The 24495-nt window shown below is 55.3% G+C and overlaps 1 protein-coding gene across 1 annotated transcript in view; it reads right to left on the reverse strand.

Annotated features, from left to right (window-relative positions):
* Nucleotides 1-24495, reverse strand: part of ELL (elongation factor for RNA polymerase II) — a 76667-nt gene that overhangs the window by 17348 nt on the left and 34824 nt on the right. Inside the window, exons 2-5 of the mRNA XM_003817770.4 lie at nucleotides 12759-12806; nucleotides 5758-5879; nucleotides 5381-5544; nucleotides 1572-1846 (exon numbers count right to left, since the gene is read on the reverse strand). Coding sequence (XP_003817818.1) covers nucleotides 1572-1846; nucleotides 5381-5544; nucleotides 5758-5879; nucleotides 12759-12806 — 609 coding nt within the window. The remainder of the gene's footprint in view (nucleotides 1-1571; nucleotides 1847-5380; nucleotides 5545-5757; nucleotides 5880-12758; nucleotides 12807-24495) is intronic.

Genomic DNA, 24495 nt, shown 5'->3' on the forward strand with positions numbered 1-24495 from the left:
CAGGCTTTGCTAAACATTACTCAGCCGTCAACACCCCTCCCCTTGAAGGATAGGCCTGCGGGTTTCCCTGGGGCTCAGCCAGTCCTAGAGGTGGACACCTTCCATCTCTGCTCTAGATTTTTCCACAGAGGGAGGGCCAAGCACCTTTGAGGCGTGCAGTTTTGTCACTGCCATTCCTCAGCGTGTCTGAGGGCCTGTGAGGGGCTGGAAATGACCAGTCTGGGTGAGGCACATCCCCCTCCTCTTCTACAAGCCAACAGTGTCCTGCTGACCCCCACAGCTGCTTGGGGGGAAGCAGCTGCATAATGAATATAGAAGCAAGAAGCAGACGAGCTGTCCAGGGGACGTCACAGTGGCACGGGAAGGGACAATCTGCCTGCAGACGCTGGCCAGGCCTGCTCCCAGGAGGCGCTGAACCAAAGTCACCTGGAGAAGCCAGGCACCAGCACAGGCACCTCCTGGCCAGGCCAATGCAGGTCCCACATCTGATGACTCCATCGAGCTCCCTTCAGCAACTCCTGCTGGCACCATGCCAGCCCTGCCTTGGGAGCAGGATGGGGGTGGACGAGGGCCAGGCTGACATCCTCCCAAGGAATGTGCAGCAGGGTCCCACCAGCCGCGCACCCGAGAGGGACGCCTATGAGGAGCTCCGTAAACATGGAAGAACGTCCTTTATACAGCTGCTATCCCGACATGCCACAGCATGTGCTTTTTGCTGCAGGCATCACCTGTGTTCTGAGGTGCTGGATGTGACCCCGAACATCCCACTTCCATCATCCTAAAAGGTGCAAGAGGCTCAGCCATGTCTCTTCCTCCACCACAGCAGCGATCCGAGGAGACCCATCCTCAGTTCACCTCAAGGCTGCATCTGCATAGCCTGGCTAATGTTCTGAAGCCAGTGCGAGTCGCTCCCCTTCCCAGGGACCCCAGGAAGCCAAGGTGGAGCCTCAGGAACCTCCATGGGTGAGGGGGGTGGAAGGCAGTCAGGGCCATCGCACCTGCTCCAATGCCCGGGGTGTTTCTCAAGAGCAGGCTCCACTCGCCAGCACCACATTCCAGATGGCCTAGCCTCCAACCCCAGGGAGGGGCACTGTAGGTCACAGACGGAAGCCTGATGGTCTGAGACGTGAAGCCCCTCACCCGGAGGCGCAGGTGGAGGGCGGCAGGCAGCTGATTCACACTGAGGCCTGCCAGGCTCTGCCAGGCACGTGTAGATTCCTTCCCCAGGCCTTGAGTCCACAAATCGTCTGCAACTGAAGCCTGAATCCACTGTGCCAGGCCCCACGGCCCGTGTGTCGGCAGACAGTGAAGGAGTGCCTGGGCTCCATGCTGAGTCCACCTCTCAACCCTGGACAGTCAGGGCCATGCCCAGAAACGCATCCATGGCCCCCTAAGCTTGTTCTAATCCAGGAGGCCCTGGCTCTCAGGCAGGTTCTGAACCTGTGAGAGACCCCAGGAAGGGCTCTTCCTTGCCAGTCCCAATCCCAGTCTCCATGCTCTGGCCCATCCCACCCGCACAAGACCATCTGCAGAGACCACTGGTAAAGACAAGACATCGGGGCGGCACGCACCTGCTGGAGGAGGCCATCCAGCGCGTCCTTGTCCGCCTGCGTCAGGCCGTCCTTCTGCAGTCGCAGCAGCAGCTCAGCCTTGCGGTAGGGCCGTAGTGCCAGGAGGTGCAGCACTCGGTCACGGAAGGGCCTCTGGGACACCCCGCTGCCCCCACTCACGGCACTGGCACCACTCTTCCTGATGGCACTCGCCAAGTTGATGGGGGTTGCCCGCTTCCGGGAGGGCACCGCGTCTGTTGCACCTGGGGCTGGTTTCCGAAACTGAACCTTCTTGCCTGCAGCAAGAATCCAAGCTTTAGGGAACAGAGAGGGCGCTGCTGTGTCCTAAGCCAGTGCTGCTGACCAGGTGCCCAGAGGTTTGAGACTATAGACAGTGCTGGTGGGAGGCACCACACCAACCACAGCAAAAGCCAGCTTGCTCCTTGGGGACCCTGGGCGACCAAGAGCGCCACCTGCTGCCCAAGGAAGGCACCTGCAGGGCACCCAGCCTCAGAAGTGGGAGGTGCAAGCGGCAGAACTGTGTTAGAGCCTTAACTTACTTCATCACAGGCAACCTAAATCCTGGACAGCAAAATCACCTGATCACTCTCACTCTGGTGGGCTGTGTGTGTGTGTGTGTGTAATCACCTGATCACTCTGGTGGGCAGTGTGTGTGTGTGAGAAATCACCTGATCACTCTGGTGGGCAATGTGTGTGTGTGTGCGCGTGTGTGAAATCACCTGATCACTCTAGTGGGCAGTGTGTGTGTGTGTGTGTGCGCGTTTGGGCGGGGGGGTGGGGCAAGGATTGTTTTGTTTTTTTGAGACAGGATCCTGCTCTGTCACCCAGGCTGGAGCGTAGTACAATCATGGCTCATTGCAGCCCCAAACTCCTGGGCTCAAGCGATCCTCCCACCTCAGCCTCTGGAGTAGCTGGGACCACAGGTGTGCACCACCATGCCTGGCTAATTTATATTATTTGTAGAGATGGGGTCTCACTATGCTGCCCAGACTGGTCTCAAACTCACGGGCCCAAAGGACCCTCCCACCTCAGCTTTCCAAATTGCTGGTATTATAAACCAGAGCCATCCTGCCCAACCTGAGGCAGGGGCTGTTTGTAAACCCTTCTGATGTTAAACTGGGGGTCCCTGAACTGCAAGAGGCAGTCACTCCCAAGCCTGCACTTCAGAGTCCTATGCTGGCCCCATGTGGCTGCCATTTTTGTTTTTCTAAAGTCAATAAAGATGTCGGAGCCACTTTCAGCAGCTGCTCTGAAGACCCTGGGGTGCAAGTGGCACCCCAGCCTTAGGCCTGGTCAAGCTCTCCTCTGGCAGGCGTGGCTGTGCCCAGAGCCCTGGGGAGAGCAGGTTCCCCTCTATCCCCGACGCAGAGACGTGGACAGGGTCCAGCACGCTGCTCCCCTGCTCTGTCCTGAACGATGATGCCCCAGCATCCTTGGGAACAGGGTCGGCCGAGCAAGCTCAACAGTGCCTCAAATCCTTCCCCCAAAAGTTCTTCGTAACAACATCACTCTGATCTTATCTCTCAAAATCTGATCTGTCAAATTAACCCAGAAAGCCTTGCTTTCAGAATACCCAGGACCAGTGCTCACACCTCTGGGGTCTGTTCAGTGGGGTCCTGACAGCAGGGCTGGACTCACCCATACAGGGCCAGGCTGATTGACAGGGAGGAGGAGCAACCTGAGGGGGGCACTGTGGAACAGAGGAACACGCACATTCACATCTTTTTTTTTTTTTTTTTTTTTGAGACAGAGTCTCGCTCTGTTGCCCAGGCTGTAGTGCAATGGCACAATCTCAGCTCACTGCAACCTCCGCCTTCCAGGTTCAAGCGATTCTCCTGCCTCAGCCTCCCGAGTAGCTGGGACTCCAGGCGCACGCCACCACAACTGGCTAATTTTCGTATTTTTAGTAGAGATGGGGTTTCACCATATTGGCCAGGCTGGTCTCGAACTCCTGACCTTGTGATCTCCCTGCCTTGGCCTCTCAAAGTGCTGGGATTACAGGTGTGAGCCACTGCATCTGGCCACATTCACATCTTAACAGACAGCGTCCCCTACCAGAACATAAACTGTTTCAAAAACCCTCACTGGGCCAGGGGCGGTGGCTCACACCTGTAATCACAGCACTTTGGGATGCTGAGGTGGGCGGATTACGAGGTCAGGAGATCAAGACCGTCCTGGCTAACACAGTGAAACCCCGTCTCTACTAAAAATACAAAAAAAAAAAAAATTAGCCGGGCGTGGTGGCAGGCACCTGTAGTCCCAGCTACTCGGGAGGCTGAGGCAGGAGAATGGCGTGAACCCGGGAGGCGGAGGTTGCAGTGAGCCGAGATCACGCCACTGCACTCCAGCCTGGGCGACAGACCACGACTCCATCTCAAAAAAAAAAAACCCTCACTGTACCCAAAGTGGTGTGCTAAGATACATTTCTGATCAAGTTTTTGGCTGAAGGACCCACAGATTTATTAACGTGTATATGGGGCCAGGTGCGCTGATTCATGCCTGTAATCCCAGCATTGTGGGAGGCCCAGGTGAAAGGATCATTTGAGCCCAGGAGTCAGACACCAGCCTGGGCAACATAGCGAGGCTCTGTCTCTACAAAAAATCTAAAAGTTAGCCATGTGTGGTGGCACACACCTGTGGTCCCAGCTACTCTGGAGGCTGAGGTAGGATCACTTGAGCCCAGGAGTTTGAGGCTGCAGTGAGCTATGATTGTGCCACCGCACTCCAGCCTGAGTGACAGAGAAAGGTCCTGTCTTTAAAAAAAGAAAAAACAAAAAACAAAACACGTGTACAGCTGTCTCTTCAACTGTTCTCCCCACAGCAGCCCTGTGCTTGGGGCTTACAGCCCAGGGCCTCAACATCATGGACAACCCGGGCTCCCTGGCCATACAACATGTCCACCCGGACTCAGTGTTGACCAGGAAGACCAACCCCTACACCCACATCTGGGGTTTCACTCAGAGGGAACCCCTCTGCTCAGCAAAGGGAAATCACGTGCTTTCTTCGGAAGGAGGAGAGAGAGGAATTGAAATGCCCCCACCTTTTCTTAAAGATAAAACTCAAAAAGCCATCAAGGCTGTCGTCTGCTCTGAGCCATCTCCCTCCTCCCTGAAGCCCGGCACCCTACTCCTGCCGTAATGAGTTCCCATGACTCCTGGAGATCTGCCTGGACTAAGAGGCGGGGTGCTGCAGCTCTATAAACAAACAGCACTGTGCTTCCCACTGTCAAGGCCTGTTGGCTTCTCAACTGCTGAAACCGTTTCCAAGTCTATGCTGAGTGGCCAGAGCTTTCCTGCAGTGCTGGGTCGCTGGCAACGGGGCCTGTGAGGCTCATTTCCTGCCTGTTGCCGGCTGTGGTGGCGTTGGGCAGGAGCTGGCTGGTCAGGTGAGGGTGGGGGCAGCCTCCAGAGACAGACATGGGCCTTGCCCTAGGCTGCATGCCCATCTTCAGGGAGCCTGCTGATCTCCCTGACAGGTGAAGGTCCCCAAGGCTGCAGCCTGAAAGCAGGGACCACCAACTCACAGCTCCTGGAGTTCTCAGGCCCCTTTGTCCACCTCAGGCTTCACAAGCCAGCAGCTGCCATAACCCAACCCCCTATCCCTCACATAGCCCCCAGGCCCATGTGGCCATACCTCTCTTCCCAACCCAGACTCTGGTCCAGGCACGTCCTGCTCAGGGACCGACTCCTCGGTTGACCCATCATTTCTGTGCAGGGCACAGCCAGTGCCCAGCCTGGACAGGCCCCAAATGTCTCCCGACACTGGCAGCTGCCCGGCTGCCCTACAGCCCTGCCAAACCCACTGCTCACCCAGGTAGCGGCCTCCAGCCTTGATGACAATGGCACTTCGGCTCCGCGTCTCCTCCTCTGCCTGGGCCATGCTCTGCCGCGCCTTCTGGTAGGAGTCGTCGGTGGCACACACCGTGATCTTGTCCTGTATGCTGCCCAGGCAGTCCAGGTGAACTTCCCCATGACTGCAAGACAAGGCCAGGAGCTGGGGTCAGCAGCTGGGACAATGCAGGGAGGATCCGTTGAGGGCCCAAGCCCCCACCTGGCCTGGAAAACGGACTCTGTCAGCACCGTCTCAGGCAACATGGTTTCAATGGGGCACATCTCAACCCTGGGCCAGAGGTGGCAGGGTGACCTCAAGAGCCGGCGGGGTACTCTGGGGTGGGGTGGCACCTCACCTGGAGACATACTGCTGGATGCAGTCGAAGCTGCCCTGGGGGTTGTCGCGGCCGATGTTGGAGAGGTAGAAGGAGAACGTCCGCGCCTCTGCGGGGCAGTCAGGCTGGGGGATGGAGATGTGCTGCGTGGAGGGGGAGGGGGTGTCACTGGGAGGTCCTCGGCAGGACAGGTCCCCAGCCTGCATCTTCCTGCATGAGTCCCCACAGTGCAACCCTCACAACAGGAATGTGCTGGCCCCTTTCCCTAAAACACACCCCTGCTCTTCTGCCAGTGACGGGACGGGCAGCCCATCCTCAGCAACACACACTGCGTAGAGAGGGGACTCAGGCACCTATGCGGGTGGGCATGGGGCCAGGGGCCGTTTTCAGCAGCAACAGCACTGCTGTCTGAGGACAGTGCTCAGCACCTGCCCAGATGCAGGGCCCCCACCCCAATCGTGTGACCCCTGGAAAGTGGTTTGTCTGGACCATGACTCACTTTCCCCACCACCAAATGGACAGACCTGGCCTGCGACACCCTATGAGGTAAAATGCAACAAGAGGGGCTTGGGCAGCCACGCGCAACTCTGGCGCCCCTCCTTGGCGACCCCCTCTCAGCATCCCCCCACAAAGGACATGGACTCCACGTGAGTCTCCATTTGCTGCAGCTGTGAATCAGGTAGGCTTGTGTCCCAGGGGCTCACAGATCAGAAGCACTGGCCCCCGACAAGCTTGTCATGGGTCACACCAGCCTGACTTTGGCTGTGCCCCTGCAGCCCAGCTGGGCAAAGCTCCAGCCCTGCCTGGGAGGACGGACAGCCAGGGGCAGGCAGGCGGATGGACGGACTGCGCTGGTCCCGGCCAGGCTCAGTGCAGGGCGGCATCACATCAGAGGCCATTGCATTCCAGGCTGACCCCAGACCCTCTGTCAACAGAGGTGGCCCTTCCTAAACTAATGCCTGGGCTTTGGCATGAGCTCCTTACAGTCAGACTGACACATGAAGGGCGCTCAAATAGTCCACAAGGAGGGGACAACATGGGGGGAGCCCTCAGGTCTTGTCCCCTGGCTGCAGCACCCCCTTGGCACCCAAGCCCCGTCTCCTCCTCTGTGACACCATGAGCGCGGGAGAGACTGTGGCTGAATCTCCTGCCCCCTCGCCCCTGCTGAGCTGCCTCATACGCCCATGGGAGGCTTTGCCTGCCTGTGCCTCACCTGTGAGACAGGACGGGACTCCTGCCACCAGGCACGTGGAGGAGCACCAATCCCCGGCCCTGCTGTGTGGCCTTGACTGGGACTTGTCCCCTGGGGTAGTGTTTGGACACACAAGGGAAGCCATGGCTGCACCCAGCCCAGTGCCACTCCCTGCTCCCAAGACAAGAACAGTTCCTGGGTTCGGCCACTTGGGGCAGGAAGAGTCTGGTCTGGGCTTGCAGGCAGTCCCTGTACCAGCCAGTCTGCCCAGCCTGCAGACCCTTCTCCAGAGGCCCATCCTGCCCCTTCCCCAGGCTGAACACTGCCCCAGGAGAAAAGCCGTCCCATCTGCTGGGGTCTGCCCAGCATCCCCTCTCAGCCTCGAACATGTCCCCCTAAGGCAGGTGCCCTTGTCCCTGTCATGCTGATACAGAAACACAAGCTGAGGGGTCAGGGCCCAAACAGTGTGCTGGTGGAGGGCAAGGCCAAAGTCCATTGTGGGCCCACCATGCCAGGCCACACCTGAACACAAACACACATCTCTATCAGGGTCAGAGAAGGCAGAAACGGCCTGCACTCAGCATCGGAGAAATCACACACATATAGCCTCTGATGATTCACCCTCGGACAGAGAAACCCTCCCCACCCGCCCCCACCACACAACCACACACACACACACACACACAAACACAACCCCTCCACACACAATCTCCCCACACACAATCCCCCACAACCACACAATCCCCACACACACACAAACACAACCCCTCCACACACAATCTCCCCACACACAACCCCCCACAACCACACAATCCCCCCCACACACAAACACAACCCCTCCATACACAATCTCCCCACACACAACCCCCCACACACAACCACACAACCATACACACACAATACCCAACACATAGCGCCACACATACAACCACCCCGACAGCACCACACACAACCTCCCCCACACACAAACACAACCCACACACACAACCCACACATGCACAACCCTCACACACACAGCCACACACAAACCCCTCCACACCAAACCCCTCCACACATAAACCCCTCCACACAACCACACAAACACAACCCAGACATAAACCCCCACACAGCCACACAAACACAACTCACACATAACCACACACACAACCACAACCCACACAAACACAACCCCCCACACAATCCATACACACACACACACACACACACAATCCATACACACAGAAACACAACCTCCCACACACAAACACAACCACACACGCCCTGAAGCCTCAGCCAGAGCCATGTGGGTGACCCTGGCCATCCAGATCTGTCCTGCTTCGACGCCACTGAGGTGTTTTTTCACCCAACACACACAGGTGCCACCCTGCCCTGCCTGCACCTCCCTTCCCAGATGTGACTTTTATTCTCGTTCATACAAGAAACTGGAAACACGCTGCTGGGATGAGGGAAGCTCAAGTTTGTGAGAGGCTCTGTGGTGGCCAGGTGCACAGGTGACATGGTGACCCAGAATGAGCCAGCCAGGGAAGCTGGGGACCACTCGTCCAGGGAAACCAAAAAGAGTGGCTGTGGGAACCTGAGCCTGGCCTGGGTGGCTCTCCCGCCCTCCTCTGTCATCTCTTTAACCCCCATTGCCCCCTGTGGTCCTGGCCTGAGGCCCAAGTTGCCAGTGGCTCCCGCCCCACAGTGACTAAGGGCTGGGCACCCTCACGTGCAGCCCTGTCCCAGGAAAACCCCAGCTCCACCCAGGTTGGCAGGACTCATTCTGTCACCCTGGCTTCAGGGGAGATGCCACTCAGCAGAGAGCTGGCAGTGAGACCAGGCCACTGCCAGCTGGACAGGTGGGGAATCTTACACGGCAAGGCCCACCCCCTATGCCTCCATGGGAGGGTCTGGGCACCAACTGTGGCCGGGGGCAGCTGTACACCCAGTCAGCACTGACAGGGCCCCTGCCTGAGCCTGCCCAGCAACCTTGCTTCTCTGTGGGTAGGGGCTTCATAGTGGCCCTTCACCCTGCTTGGATCTTTTCCACACAGGTGTAGACATCTGCCCCTCAAACTCCATCCTAGAAGCAGGGGCTAGGTGCAGAGCCCAGGGCCAGGTGTGCAGCTGTGGCAGGGAGTAGGGGCTGCATGAAGGGGGGTGACACAGGCCTCAAAGCTGATGCTTGGGAGAGTGTCGTGCTGCTGGCGAAAAGGGGAAGACACACAGAGGGCATGGCGGTTGGCGTCCTTCAGGATGCAGGGGTGAGAAGGTGGGGAGAGTGTTAGGAAAGGTTTCCCGGAGCCAGACACCGAGGTTCTCACAGGCCCTGCCTCCCCTAGCACACGAAGCGCTATGGAGCCCTCTGATTAACGGGCTGTTTTGCTGCTGGTTAATGGTTACCAGCCCGGGACCGTGGGGAAGCCAGCGGGATGGGAGCAGCCCAGGAATGCGGCCACTTTCTTCGCACTAGCCAAGAGCTTGCCCGGGTTCTGGGACAAGGTTTGAAACGCAGCCCCTGCTCAGCCTTCTGAACGGGGTCTTGGTTGCTCCTTGGGGACTGCTCATGGGCCCAGTGACCCACGTACCAGTGGGCTGCCATGGGGCCCTCAGATGGCCCACGCACAGCAGGTCTGGGTATGTCTGAGGTCAGCCCCGGCTCCAGGTTATAGGGGGTGGGGAGGAGTTGCCATAAACCTAAGCACTAGTCCATGCTCACAGACACAGAGCCCAGGCCACAGGGGCTCATCCTAGGCGCTTCCGCAGGGCCCAAAGGCCCGCTGCCCTTCCCGCTGACCTGACCATGGCCACCAGGGGGCGTTGCTTCCACCACCGCTCAAGTCCCTGCCAGAGTCCGTTCATCTCTTCCCTTTGAAATCCATCCCAAATTGGGGCCTGCTGCACTCTCCACCTGAGGCCAGACAGGAGCTTGGGCGATGCTGGCTGACTGGATCCATGAAGGAACACCATCCAGGGGGCGTTCCGACAACGATGAGCCCAGTGCAGGCTCTGTGGCAGGCTGCCGGCAGCATGGCCCAGGACCAAGAGCCCCAAAGCTAACAGCCCACTAAAGTGAAGCAGCTGGCCAGGCGCGGTGGCTCCCGCCTATAATCCCAGCACTTTGGGAGGCTGAGGTGGGTGGATCACCTGAGGTCAGGAGTTCGAGACCAGCCTGGCCAACATGGCAAAACCCTGTCTCTAGAAGGAGGTTAGCTGTGTAGCCACCCCAGGTCTCTCTCAGTGACTTGGGCCCCTGCTACACATGTTATTAGGCTCCAAGTCAAGGCACATGGCATGCTGCACGCAAGGACACCACTGTGTGCTTCGGCCATGGCCAGGCTGCAGTGTGTCATCTGACGGGCTCGCTGAAATGGGGGTTGGGGTAGAGGGGCATGGGTGGTCAGGCAGCAGCAGAAGGCACAGAGTGACTGCTGTAGGACACCAGAGGGCACTGTGGGGCTGCTCTGGCAGCAAGCCCAGGCCAGCCCGCCCCTGCCCCCAACCTCTAACCCCTGAGAGAATGTCCTGGGGAAGGTAAAAAGGAGATGGCCAAAGGGTGACCACAAGACCCAACTGGGGCTGATGGAAGTGTGGGGTTGTGTCAACTGGCTAGGCTGCAGCCCCTGGAGATTCATTATTCCATGACATCCCGTCTAGGGGTGCCCTGGAGGTACTCTATGGACATGGTTACCATCCACAACCCAGATACTGAAAGCAAGTAAAGGAGATGACCCTCGATGGTCTGGGTGGTCCCATCGAATCAGCCCAAGGCCTTAAGAGGGAAACTGGGGTTTGGCAGGAGGAGGAAGAAACTCTGCCTGAGGACTGCTCCATCAGCTCCTACTGGAGGTCTGCAGCCAGCCCTGAGGGTTACAGACTCCCCAGCCCACAGTCGTCTGAGCCCACTGCTTGCAATGCATCTTTTTATCACCACACACAGACACACGTCTCCTAGAGGCTCCATGTCTCTGCAGAACCCTGGGCTGCACCTGGAAGCCCATGGATCATCATGTCCATATCCCCACATCCAGCTGTGCAGAGCTCTCAGGCTGTGGACAGAAATTGATTTAGGTACAACATGGTAACTCTAAAAGAAAAAAAAAAAAAGTTGGGTGCAGTGGCTCACACCTGTAATTCTAGCACTTTGGGAGGCCAAGGTGGGAGGATCATTTGAGCCTAGAAGTTCAAGACCAGCCTGGACAACATAATGAGGCTCCGTCTTTAGAAAAATAAAAATAAAATTTGCCTAGCATGGTGGTGTACACCAGTAGTCCCAACTACTTGAGAAGCTGAGGTGGGAGGATCCCTTGAGCCCAAGAGTTCAAAGCTGAAGTAAGCTATGGTTGTGCCACTGCACTCCAGCCTCGGCAACAGAGAGACTCATCTCTTAAAAAACAAAACAAGGCCAGGCGTGGTGGCTCACCTGTAATCCCAGCACTTTGGGAGGCTGCAGCAGGTGGATCACCTGAGGTCAGGAGTTTGAGACCAGCCTGGCCAACATGGTGAAGCCCTATCTCTACTAAAAGTACAAAAATTAGCCAGGCATGGTGGCAGGCGTCTGTAATCTCAGCTACTTGGGAGGCTTAGGCAGGAGAATTACTTGAATCCAGGAGGCCGAAGTTGCAGTGAGCCAAGATTGCGCCACTGCACTCCAGCCTAGATGCAGGGGAACCTGCAATAAAGGCTAGAAGAAAAATCAAACCATTCTAAGGCATATTGGGTAGGTTAGGGGAGATGAAGAGTCCTAAAACAGGGGGTCAAGGAAGGTAGATGACTCACCCTTTCTCTCATTCCCTGATTTTTCTATAAGATGGTCATTTAGAAGAAAACATATTTCAAAAAAATGAGGGTGCTGAGTTTCTATGAACCTCTCTCCCAACCAAAATCCAGACAAATGTCCATGGTCCTTGTGTGCCCTAATGCAGCAGTCCCCTACCTTTTTGGCACCAGCGACTAGTTTCGTGGAAGACAATTTTTCTTTTTCTTTTTTTTTTTTGAGACAGAGTTTCGCTCTTGTTGCCCGGGCTGTAGTGCAATGGTGCGATCTCGGCTCACTGCAACCTCCACCTCCCAGGTTCAAGCAATTCTCCTGCCTCAGCCTCCTGAGTAGCTAAGATTATAGGCATGCACCACCACGCCCAGCTAATTTTGTATTTTTAGTAGAGACGGGTTTCTCTACGTTGGTCAGGCTGGTCTCAAACTCCAGATCTCTCCGGTGATCTGCCTGCCTCAGCCTCCCAAAGTCCTGGGATTATAGGTGTGAACCACCACACCTGGCCAGAAGACAATTTTTCTATGGATGGTGGAAGGGGGACAGGGAGCCATAGGGGAGGATGGTTTCCGGCTGAAACTGATCCACCTCAGATCAGGCATTAGATTCTCATAAGGAGCACGCAACCTAGATCCCTGGCATGCGCAGTTCACAATAGGGTTCGCGCTCCTGTAAGAATCTAATAACAGGCTCAGCTGACAGGAGGCAGAGTTCAGGTGGTCGTGCTCACTCACCCACAGCTCACCTCCTGCTGTGTGGGCAGTTCCTAACCAGTCCAGTGCTGGGGGTTGGGGGCCCCTGCCCTATCAGAGTGGAAGCTAGGTGCACATCGCTGCATGAAGGGAGCCACTGGGAGAGGAGAGCCGCCCGTTGCCCAAGCAGCCTGTGACGTGCACCCGACACGTCCTGGTGTGGCCCCAGCTAAGGGGCTATCCTGGGGGCCTAGAACCCAGCCTTGCGTGGTGGCAGACAGGGCCCAAACATTGCCATGAGCTGCTGCTGTACCCAGCGAGCAAGGACAGACCTGAGACTATACCAGTCCCAAGATTCCAAATATGAATGATTAAGACAAAAACTTACCCCTTGGCTTCCTTGAAATTGGATAGACGGCCTCAGTGAAACAGAATCCTACGAAAAAAAAAAAAAAAAAAAAAAACGGTGAGGGGAACATCAATAAAGACATTGGGAAACCCAAAGATTCCCTCCCCAGGTATAGAAGGAGCAGGGTGAAGATGGTGTTCTCAGGAGAGGGGAAAGGAAATGCACACACTCTGAAAATTATAGGCAAGGTCACCGGAGCAGGGTTTTAGAAGGATCAGTAGGAGTTCCTCAGATGGACAGAGGGCTGGGGACACATGACAGGTAAGAATGGGGCCTCCAGACACAGGCAACAGGCTGGCGGAAGGCCCAGGATGCAGGGGCGGGGAGTGTGCCATCCTTGGAAAGCCACCACCAGCCTGTGAATCCACCGGGAGAGAAGGGCAAGGCTCAAGGTGCTCACAGCCCTGCCAGGAAAAAGCAAAGACAGGTCAGGGTTGACCCTGGATCATGACTCTCCCAAGGACCCATACAGGCAAAAGCAGCCCCCTCCACTCTCACAGCCCCAGCTGATCCCCTGAAACCACCAACCAGGCTAAGTCCTGTCTCACAAACACTGGCTTTTAACAACCAGGTGGGTGAGCACTGTCTATCAGAGCAGGTGCGGTGGAGCCACCTTGGAGCCTGGGGTGGCAGCCTGAGGCCTGCAAAGCTCCACCACACGGCCTTGGGGCAGTCACATGGCTTCTGGACAGCTGGTCACTGAGCTTGGAGCAGTGGAATTTCCAAGGAAAAAATATACAAAAGAGCTCAAAATAAATACTGACGCTTCAGCTATTCAGAGACCAGCCTTCTGGCAGTATCTGAGAAAGAACTGCGAGCCAGAGGAGGACTGCACCTCTGCATCTTCTTCCCTCTTCCCAACCTGGGGCCCTAAGCATAGATCTCAGTGTCCCAGATGCTACCCCACAGCATAGCCCTGGCTGATCACCATGATTCTTGGTCCCCAAACCCACCCCTGCACCACCTGGCCCCACCGCCCCACTCAGGTCCAGCCCACTGAGATGCCCTCCCACCCAGGCCTTGCTCCTGTCCTCATAGTACCCCGTCCTGGGCTCTGTCTCCACTGCTCAGGTCTCACTCCCTCCCACCCTGGTCTGCCCATAGCTCTCCCCAGAGGGCAAAGCACTACTTGAGTCTGGAGAGGCCTGTCGGAAGACCCGGGGTAAGCGGAGCAGCTCCACACCTGCGACAGTATCAGAGACAACACCTACCCCATGGGTCAGCCCAGGGTCCGCCCTTTGGAGCCACTCAGCACTGTTCCAGGACTCCAGCTTGAGATGGCACAGGGCCCTCCAACTGCTCACATCCAGTGCCCATCAGTTGGGAACGACAGGAGCTGCTAGGAGCAGCGGAAGCCGCCTGGGACATGAGAGATGGCTGGCCTTTCAGCACCTGCTCCATGTGTGCCCTGAGCCATGGGTCTGCTTGGCCAGCTTAGACCACGCAGCTGTATACATATGACATGCATAGTGCCCAGAGTGGGAGGCACCGAGTGCCTCACTTTGGTCTACCAGGAGCCCCCTTCTTTGCCAAGTCTCTCCAAGGATTTTGCCAAGACTCCCCAAGGATTCTGCTGTTTAGGGGAGAACAGAGGGATGGTGCCCCTGCACGCTAACACCACCCAGGCCGTGATGCCCCAGAAACTGCCCCATGCTTCTCAAGCACGCCACCCCTCAACAAATACATGGGCCCACTCCACAGCGAGCACGATTCACGGCGCAAGCCACCACTGTCCATGGTGCAACACATCCATGGCCCACTCCCTTGTCCTGTTCCAAGACCAGGAAACAGCTGCTGCAGTCACAAGGGCCACTGTGCTACTGCGACAAGGGGGGCTCGTCTAGAGCAGCTCAGGAAGGGCTAGCCCTGTACTCCAAAACACGACTCAACCACCAGCCTGTGCTGCTACTGCAGAGAACAGGGGACCTCAGCCTGGCTGGGACCTTGGGGAAGCAGCATCTGAGTGACCTTTGCTACAAATTTGGTTAAACAGGCCAGGTGCGGTGGTTCACGCCTGTAATCCCAGCACTTTGGGAGGCCGAGGTGGGCAGATCACTTGACGTCAGGAGTTCGAGACCAGTCTGGCCAACATGGTGAAACCCCCATCTCTACTAAAAATACAAAAATTAGCTGGGCGTGGCAGTGGGCACCTGTAATCCCAACTACTTGGGAGGCCGAGGCAGGAGAATCACTTCAACCCAGGAAGTGTAGGTTGCATTGAGCTGAGATTGCACCACTGCACTCCAGCCTGGGCAACAGAGTGAGATCCTGTCTCAACAACAGCAACAAAAAAGAATTTGGTTAAACACAGACATGAAAAAGAGACCTATAGGGACCAATTAAGGTGTGAAAAGACACCGGATGCCATTACTCATCAAGGAAATGCAAACTGGAACCATAGTGACCTAGATTGATAGCCATAAAAATATTTAAAAAAATAAAAAAAAACATAACCACACTGAGGTAGCTCTGTACCCATCAGAGCAGCTAATCTAAAAGAGGCTGACAAGAGCAAGCGTTGGCGAGGACCCAGAACCTCTGCCGTCGTGGGCGGGAGTGGACAAGGCTCAGCCACTGTGGAAGCCACCTGGCAGTTTTCTAAAAGGTTAAACAAAGGGTTAAACACACCCAGCAATTCCACTCCCGGGTATACACCCACAAAAACACACTTCCGTACAAAAACTTACACCTGAACATTTATAGCAGAATTATTTAGAGAATCCAAAAAGCGGCAGTAGCCCAAATGTCCGTCAACTGGTGGAGAGAGAATCAAACAATGGAATACAGAGGACCATGCCAAGTGAAAGAAGGCTGCATGTCATGCCACAGGCTGTATGACGCCATTTCTATAAATCCCCAGGAAAGGCAAAACCAAAGAGACAGAAAGCTGACCAGCAGGTGTCCAGGGCTGGAGGTGGGAGTGGGGAGTGGCTGCAGCCGGGCGAGGGTAGAGGGTCAAAACTCACAAGATGGGACGTTTTACAGGATGTTCACTACACCTTCCCAACTGCCCTTGAGCTCACAGGGGCCGTCTTTGTTGACTCAGGGCACAGGAGCAACATTCTCTGACACACACACGGCAAGTTCTGGAACAGACGGAGGAGAGTCCTGTCCGTTAACCATTTTCAATGCACGAGTGAAAGGGAACTGGCGTAAGACACAAGAACCACACGGAGCAAAGGAAGCACCAAGGCAGAATGGCCCAGCCCACCCCACTCAGGGACCCCCCACAAACTCATGGCACCAGTCCTCATGGGCCCCGGGAGCACACGACCAAGGCCAGGTGGGAAGGGTATTCTGGAGGAGGGAGCAGCAGGGGACTGGAGCAGGAACTCAGTGCAGCAGCTGCAGAGAGCAGGTGGGCCCCGTCTCTCGCGGTGCAAACCTCTGCAGAGGGGTCGGCCCAGGGCTAACACAAGCACCCTGTCTACTGTCCATGCGAGGCCTCTGCATGTGCAGCTGTGAGCCAGGGATGAGGGCTCAGAAAACAGTGATGATGCTGAGGCCAGTTAGGGTGACAAGGGACAGGAACCAGTTAGGGTGCACAACCCCCCCAAGGAACTGTGCCAGGGCAGCCCCAGCTGTGCAAGGCTGAGGGTGACAGGCCTTGAACACACTGGCCCTCCCACCCACCCCGTGGCTCCACGCTCCCTGTGGGCCACGCCATCCAGTGAGGCATTTAACCAGGTTCTGGTAGCTGACTGTCAGGCGGGTCACCTGCAAGACTCCTTTCTTGCCAAGTTGCTTATCCCCCAAGGGTATGGAGAACAAGACTTCATGCCTCAGAGGAGAAGGGCTGAGGGGCCACAGAGCCAGCCTTTCTCTATGATGCCAGGAGGGCTAACCTCAAGTGCCTGTCCCCATGAGAGGTGGCCGTCATGATGGCCAGGCTCCCAGCCACTCTGGCTCACACTGTATCCCCACCCTCCAGCAGGAGACCAGGCCCTTGTTAAAAACAGAGCAATTCACTCCTAACATCACGCACGCATGAGGGTGACAGACACAGGACGCACCCAGCCATTAACAGACATGGGCACTAAGGCTAACTCCCGTCTAAATCATGGCCAGCCCTGTGCGGACCATCGGGCAGGGACCCACCTCATAAGAGCGCCATGTGGTATCTATAAGCAGAACCCTACAGACACGTGAAGCAGCAGGAAAATGAGACTCCTAAGCCAGGGGGAAAATGAGTCGGCACAAAGACGTGGGAAGCACAGAGATGCCGACTGAACAGACAGGGGCTTTGGGACAGCTACTGTGAACTTGGAATGCTCCAAGCCTAAAGGAAAACAGCTGAAGAGGAAGACGTACGGGTATCGTGAGAGAGCCACGAGGGGCTTCTGGAGCTGAGACACGGAGGATCGGAATGAAACGGCCACTAGGTGGAAGTCACAGCAGGCACCACAGAAGAAAAGGGCAGCGAACTTGAAGACAAAGCCACAGGAGCCACCTAGATGAATCCCACAGTAAGAAGCCTACAGGAAACGAACACCACCTTGGTGACCTGCGGACGACAGCAGGGGATCCCACGTGCAAGTAACTGGAGTCCTGAGGGCGGGCGGGGGATCTGAGAAAAGAGTGGCCAGAGATTCCCAAATGTAACAAATGCTATAAATCCACAGACCCAAGAAGCCTTGTCAACCCCCAGCAGGAAAACTACCAGGTCGTGGCGCATCATGAGCAAATCAGCACAGCCACAACAGTCGCCCCAAGTGCCGAGGTGCCGACACTGCACATCAGGAGCCAGCCCCGACACTGGGAGGGCATCTTCAAAGTGCTGAGGGAGAAACACCGCCAGACCACAATTCCATGCCCAGTGAAAAGAGAAAGGGAAATAAAGATTCGCTCAAACAAATGCTGAGAGAATCTTCTGTCAGCATCTGGCCTGCACTGTGAGGAAGGTTCTAGAAGTTCTTCAGAAGGAGGGAGAGTGACCCTAAATGGACCTATGGATTTGCAGAGTATGACGCGGGTACAGTGAGCATGCATGAATAGAAAAGGCTTTTTTCTTATGATGTTTCTGCAAAAGATCATTCAAGGCATAAATTACGGTAGTGAGGCTGGGGTTTTGAATGTGGGGTGCTAAATAGATGGTGATGAGAACACAAGGACTGGGTGGGGGGGATGAGAAAAAACACAGAAAGCAGCTGGGGTGCAGTGCCCTGACAAGCCAATCGAGGGCCCAGGAGGTGAGTGTCGGCTGCAGACAGGCAGAGCCAGCTAGGTCCCTTCACGGTGGGACCAGCTGTCACCCTCTGTGCTCATCAGCCTGGCCTGGTGGGGACGCCTGACAGCACGTGGCCCACCACACCCTCTTCTGGCTGCTCCCTCCAGAGCCAACATGCGTGGTGTCATGGCCGAACCCTTGTCAGGGGGGCCAAGCGCCTCGTTACCTCATCTATGAAGCAGGACAGAGGGTCAGGAACAGACCGTAGCACAGGTGATTTCCCTGCTGCCTTAGAAGCTTTGGGGTTGGCCTCAGGCTGCATTAATTAAATAACGGGGTAACTCAGTAGCACATGACACCTGCAGGGTACTGCCCATCTCACACCCAAGAACACCCGGCAGGGGAGAGCCATGCCTCAGGCCACCAACTGCCCAGTCTCTGTAGACCCTCTGAGGGGTCATCACCCCCACTGCAGGGTCAGAGGTGACAACCTTCCCTGGGCCCCACACTGGCTGACAAGTCCTCTCAGGCCCTCGAGTGGCAAAAATCCAACTTTCATTACCCAGCATGAGGTATGGAACTGGGAGCTCCTGAGATACAAAGTCACCCCCGCTGCTGTACTTCAGGCCAGGGCCCCAGGTGGGAGCTGGGGAGCCTGGTAGGGCCGCCACAGCTGGCCTGACACAGTCAGCAGGTCAGCTGGGTCTTCAAGGCTGGACAGGCAGGCACTGAGCTGTGCCGAGGCTGGTGCTCCCCAGACCCAGCTGGACTTCAGACCCTGACTCGGAGAACAGACCTCAACACAGCAGGGCAGTGATGCCTGCGCCCTGCGGTCACTTGGCCTGGGCGCCCACTGGGGCTACTGAACACAGACTGGGAGACTCCTGTAGGCAGCTCCCCCTCTATGAGGACACTCCCGTAAAGACAGCAATGCCTTTGGGAAAAGGGTCGAGGGTGCAGAGCCTGGGAGGCGGTGAGAGCCCTCAATGCTGAGACAGAGGAAAGGGTGAGGAGGAACCTCTCCAGGGCCAGAATCCCCTGATCCTCTCCCCTCCGGCAAAGAGCACTTCCGGGGATGAAGCAACAGGAAGTGGCTTACGAAATCCACCTCCAGGCCGAGTGACCAGTTTACAGGAAGTGTGGTGGGTGAATCTTCCCCAGGGCACGAGGCAATGTCTGGAGCCATTTCTGGTCCTCACCACTGGGGGCGGGGACAGTCCCCACCATCTGGCTCGGGGGAAGCCAGGGATGCTGCTCAGCACACTGCAGGCAACACAGAACCTCCTGCCCCAAATGTCAAGCAGTGCAGGGGCTGAGAAGCCCTGGGCTGAACCTGCCACAGGAAGCGACCATCAGAGCAGAAAGCAGAAAAATCTATGGGAAAAAAGACCTGCTCCCTTCAACAAATATAAAATATAAATGGAAAAGTTACGGGTGAAGAAGAAGATATCTGATTGTTGGCCAGGCATGGTAGCTCACACCTGTAATCCCAGCATTTTGGGAGGCTGAGGCAGGTGGACTGCTTGAGGTCAGGAGTTCAAGACCAGCCTGACCAACATGGTGAAACCCCATCTCTACTAAAAATACAAAAATTAGCCAGGCATGGTGGCATACGCCTATAATCCTAGCTACTCGGGAGCCTGAGGCAGGAGAACTGCTTGAACCCGGTAGGCGGAGGTTGCAGTGAGCTGAGATCAAGCCACTGCACTCCAGCCTGCACGACAGAGTGAGACTCCATCTCAAAAAAAAAAAAAAAAAAAAAAAATTTAGGATTGTTTTAAAAACTCTCCAGCAAAGACAGAAACTAGGGAGAGGGCACAGTGAAGAGATGAGACACACAGACAGATGGACGGGGCCCAATCTGGCCAGGTCCCAGGATACCTGCTACCAGCCTAGGGACAATGAGGCCCAAGGCAGCAGGTGCCAAGGCTGCCCCAAAGACACATTATCCTTCCCACCACCCTCCAGAAGCACCCACTCAGCAGAAGTGCCCACTCTCCCCAGGCAGCACGTTCTCCCTGCTGTCTACTGGGCAAGGCCTGCCACCCCACCCCTGATGCAGGAAATGACAGAAAGGAATGCATCTGTTCCTTCTTCAGAAGTCCATCTTGCTGACTCTCCCAAGCACCAGTGTCAGCACACACGTCCTGATCTTACAGAGCTGGGTCACCCTGCCAAGCCACGGCGTGTGGTCCAGCAGAGGGAAGGTGAAGTCCCAGGAAGAGCCCTGGACGGTGGCCTCCCCACAACAGGCCCCCCCTTTCCAGTAAATCACAAATGATTGGGAAACGCTATTCAGGAATCCTCCTTGAGACTTCCTGGCAGGACTGGAGCAGGACATTGAGGCCACGGAGAGTTTAGACAGTGACTGAGTGGGGCTGTCTCCGTGAACTACAAAACAAAGGAAGATCTGCCCAGTGGGCTTGGTTGGCTCAGGGACGAGCTAGGGAACTTGGACAGACACATTGTGGACCTCACTGGTTCCAGCCTAGGGAGCCAGGTGGCCACGGTCAGGGCAGAGCAGAGGGCAGGACCCACGGCAGCTCCTCTGCCAGCCTGGGAGGACAGATGGTGTGTTCAGCAGGCCGGGTGGGCCTGTAAGAGCAGGAAAGGGACTCCAACTGGCTACAAGCCAAGTGTAATTCAGTGGCCGGTATAGCCAAGTATTTTTTTTCTTTCTTTCTTTTTGGAGATAAGCTCTCACTCTGTCACCCAGGCTGGAGTGCGGTGGTGTGAACACGGCTCACTGCAGCCTCGACCTTCTAGGCTCAGGTGATCCTCCTGCCTCAGCTCCCGAGTAGCTGGGACCACAGGCACACACCAACACACCTGGCTAATTTTTCTATTTTCTGTAGAGATAGGGTTTTGCCATGTTGCCCAGGCTGGACTTGATAGGTTCAAGCAACTCGACAGACTCAGCCTCCCAAAGTGCCAGGATTACAGGTGTGAGCCACCGCACCCAGCCCACAGCAGATATTTCTATCTGCATTCACAAAGGTGCATAGAAAGCTTATGGGAAAGGGTTTTTCAGAAATCTTGTAGACAAAAATATGCAGATTGCCCAAAACTGTGGCCTCTACACGCTCCACGCACCTTGCTTGCTTTTCCCAGGACAGCACGCTGAGCAGGCCACCTTCCTTTCTGCCCAGTTTCCCGCATCCCCACTTGGAGACTGACCCTCCCCGCACCCTCAGCAATCCTGGATCTGTTTTTTTGTCCCTATGGTTTTGCCTTTCCAGAAAGTCTTATCAATGGAATCACATAAGATGAGTTTCCCGTGGTCCTTGCAACAAATGAGCATAAACTTGTGGCTTAAAACAACGGAAACTGGTTCTCTCACGGACTGGGGGCCAGAAGTCTGAAATCCAAGTGTTAGCAGGCTCCCTCCTTTTGGGGGCTCTAGGGGAGGACCTTTCCTGGCCTCTTCACCTGCTGCAGGCTCAGGCACTCCCTGGCTTGTGGCTGCATCACCCTAATCTCTGCCCACTGAGGTCATGCAGCCTTCAAGTCCTCTTCTGTCTACATCAAATCTGTCCCTCTCTTACGAGGACACTTGTGATGACAAACAGGGACCACCCAGATAATGCAGGGTAACCTCCCCATCTCAAGATCCTTAACCTAATCTCATCTGCAAAGTCCCTTTTTCCACAGAAGGTTACACTCACAGGTTCCTGGAATCTGCTGTGGCCATGATTCAGCCAACCACCTACTCAGCATGACGCCTTTGAGATCCATCCTGTGTGTTGCCCCGCAGTATAAATACGCCACCTTCCCGTGCATCCATTTGCTGGATGAAGGACACAGGTTGTTTCCAGTCTGGAGAATTAATGAATCAAGCAGCTATAAATACTCATGGACAGGTTTTTCTGTGGATGTGTTTTCATTTCACTTGGTGAACACCCAGGAGCCCGACTGCTGGGTTACAGAGTAGGTGTACATTTAATTTAATATGAAACTGCCAGGCTGGCTCCCAAAGCTGCTGTACCATTTTGTACTGCCGCCAGCAGCGAATGAGAGTTCCTGTTGCTCCCCATCCACGTCAACATTTAGTGCTGTCAGCTTATTTAAAATGTCAGCCATTCTGGTAGGTGTGTGGTGCAGTGACAGCTCGTGGAGGTTCATGTTTGGGTTTCCCTGCTGATTAAGCATGTTGAGCATCTTTTTACAGGCTAATGTGCCATTCTTCTAGCTTCAGTGGTGAAGCTGTACAAATCTTTATCCCATTTTTAAAAATTGGGTCATTTTCTTACTAAGTTTTGAGGTTTTTTTTTTTTTATATACAAGAGCTTTATCAGATAAATTTTACATTTTACTCTTAGTCCATGGCTTGTCTTTTCATTCTTTTTTTTTTTTTTTTTTTTAGACAGAGTCTCGCCCTGTCACCTAGGCTGAAGTGCAGTGGTGTGATCTCAGCTCACTGCAACCTCCGCCTCCTGGGTTGAAGCAATTCTCCTGCCTCTGCCTCTGCCTCTGCCTCTGCCTCTGCCTCCCAAGTAGCTGGGACTACAGGTGCGTGCTACCACACCCAGCTAATTTTTTTGTATTTTTAGTCAAGACGGGTTTTCACCATGTTGGCCAGGCTGATCTCAAACTCCTGACCTCAAGTGATTTCGGCCTCCCAAAATGCTGGGATTACAGGTGTGAGCCACTGCACCTGGCCTGCCTTTCCATTCTCTTAACAGTATCTCTCAAAATACAGAAGTTCTTAATTTTGATGGAGTGGAATTTTTCAATTTTTTTCTTTTATGGGTGGGTCTTGATTTTGTGTCTTAGTTCCTCCCATCTTTTTGGTTTTTGTTGTTGTTGTTGTTGTTGCTGCTGTTGTTTTGAGACAGGGCCTCACTCTGTTGCCCAGGCAGTGGGCAGTGGCATTATCACAGCTCACTGCAGCCACAGTCTCCTGGGCTCAAGAATCCTCCCAGCTTATCCCCAAGTAGCTGTGCCACCATGCCCAGCTACATTGTTTTTTTAACTCTTTTGTAGAGGTGGGGGTCTCCCTGTGTTGCCCAGGCTGGTCTCAAACTCCTGGGCTCAAGCGATCCTCTCACCTCAACTTCTCAAAGTGCTGGGATTATAAGCGTGAGCCATCACACTCCCATCTTTTTTTTAAATAGCTCTATTTTAGGAAAATCCTCCAAACTGCCATTCTTTACCAACTCCCCTCTCCCCTCCCAAACTAGCAGCTCTGGGTAACTCCTGCCTACACCCGTGGCTGCCACAGCCCCCAGTGAAGGGTCTCTCAGATTCCTTTGTCTGCATGCACCCTGGGTCATGACCACAGATGCTCCCTGGATATTCCCCGGATGCCACCGCCCACCTGGCAGTTGCAGTGCAGGGTTTTTGGACACTATCCAGGTCCTTCTTCCAGAAGGCACTCAGCAGGTGAGCAGAAAGTGGCCTGTGTCGCATGGGAAGCCCCTCAGATGTCTGTCCATTCCTGCGTCATAGCTGGGGGTGGGGGAGCTGCTTGGACTCCCTGTCCATAGAAATCACAGCCAAATCACACGCAAGGACTCGTGGTACCACAGACGGCCAGCCTCCATCACTAACCCACTCTCATCCTAAACTGCATGGGATTGGGTTCCGGTTGTTACAACTGAGGAAAATGAGGTACTGAGAGAGGACAGGGCTGCCCGAGGTCACAGCAGACCTCATCCCAACCTCACAGGAAAACTGAGCCCTGGGGTCCCCATGAAGATTTCACAACTTATCCAAACTCACATGATCCCAGGGTAGCAGGATATGACAAACATTCACTACACAATTCTTCAAGTTACAGTGCTTCTATGTCCCTGAGCCCTGCTTCATCAGACAGACAGAAGTCTCCCTCCAAGGGAGGGACAAGCGCCCTGCCTGCCCTGCCCACCCTGCCTGCACCTCCATGGGTCAATTTCCAGGCATGGCCCAGGCCTGCTTCCAGGAGAGTGCATCTCAGAGCCATGCAACCCATGCCTGGCATAAGCCCTCCTGCCAACACCTTAACTTTGCCTTTCCCCCTTATTATTCCACCTTTTGCATCTGCCTTTCTTCAAACAGGGAAAGACGCTGTCGTATGTGGGCACCTGCTGCACAAGTACACTCCATGGGCACCTGGGCCACAGTGTCAGGCCCCTCTGTCCCCTCTAGCGCACTCTGCAGTGTCTGAAACAGAGCAAACCTGCAAGTGCCAGTGTGATGGGCACAGAATCCCGTTTGGCAGCCAGACACTGTGGTGGCTCACGCCTGTAATCCCAGCACTTTGGGAAGCCGAGGTGGGTGGATCACTTGAAGTCAAGAGTTCGAGACCAGCCTGGCCAACGTGGTGAAACCCCCATCTCTACTAAAAACACAAACTTTGGCCAGGCGTGGTGGCAGGTGCCTGAAATTCCAGCTACCCGGGAGGCTGAGGCAAGAAAATCGCTTGAACCTGGGAGGGGGAGGTTGCAGTGAGCCAAGATCACACCACTGCACTCCAGCCTGGGCAACAGAGTGAGACTCAGTCTCAAGAAAGAAAAATAAAAAATTTAAAAATTAGCCAGGTGTGGTAATGCGCACCTGCAGTCCCAGCTA

Source organism: Pan paniscus, chromosome 20 (assembly GCF_029289425.2).
Source record: "Pan paniscus chromosome 20, NHGRI_mPanPan1-v2.0_pri, whole genome shotgun sequence".
Taxonomy (NCBI): domain Eukaryota; kingdom Metazoa; phylum Chordata; class Mammalia; order Primates; family Hominidae; genus Pan; species Pan paniscus.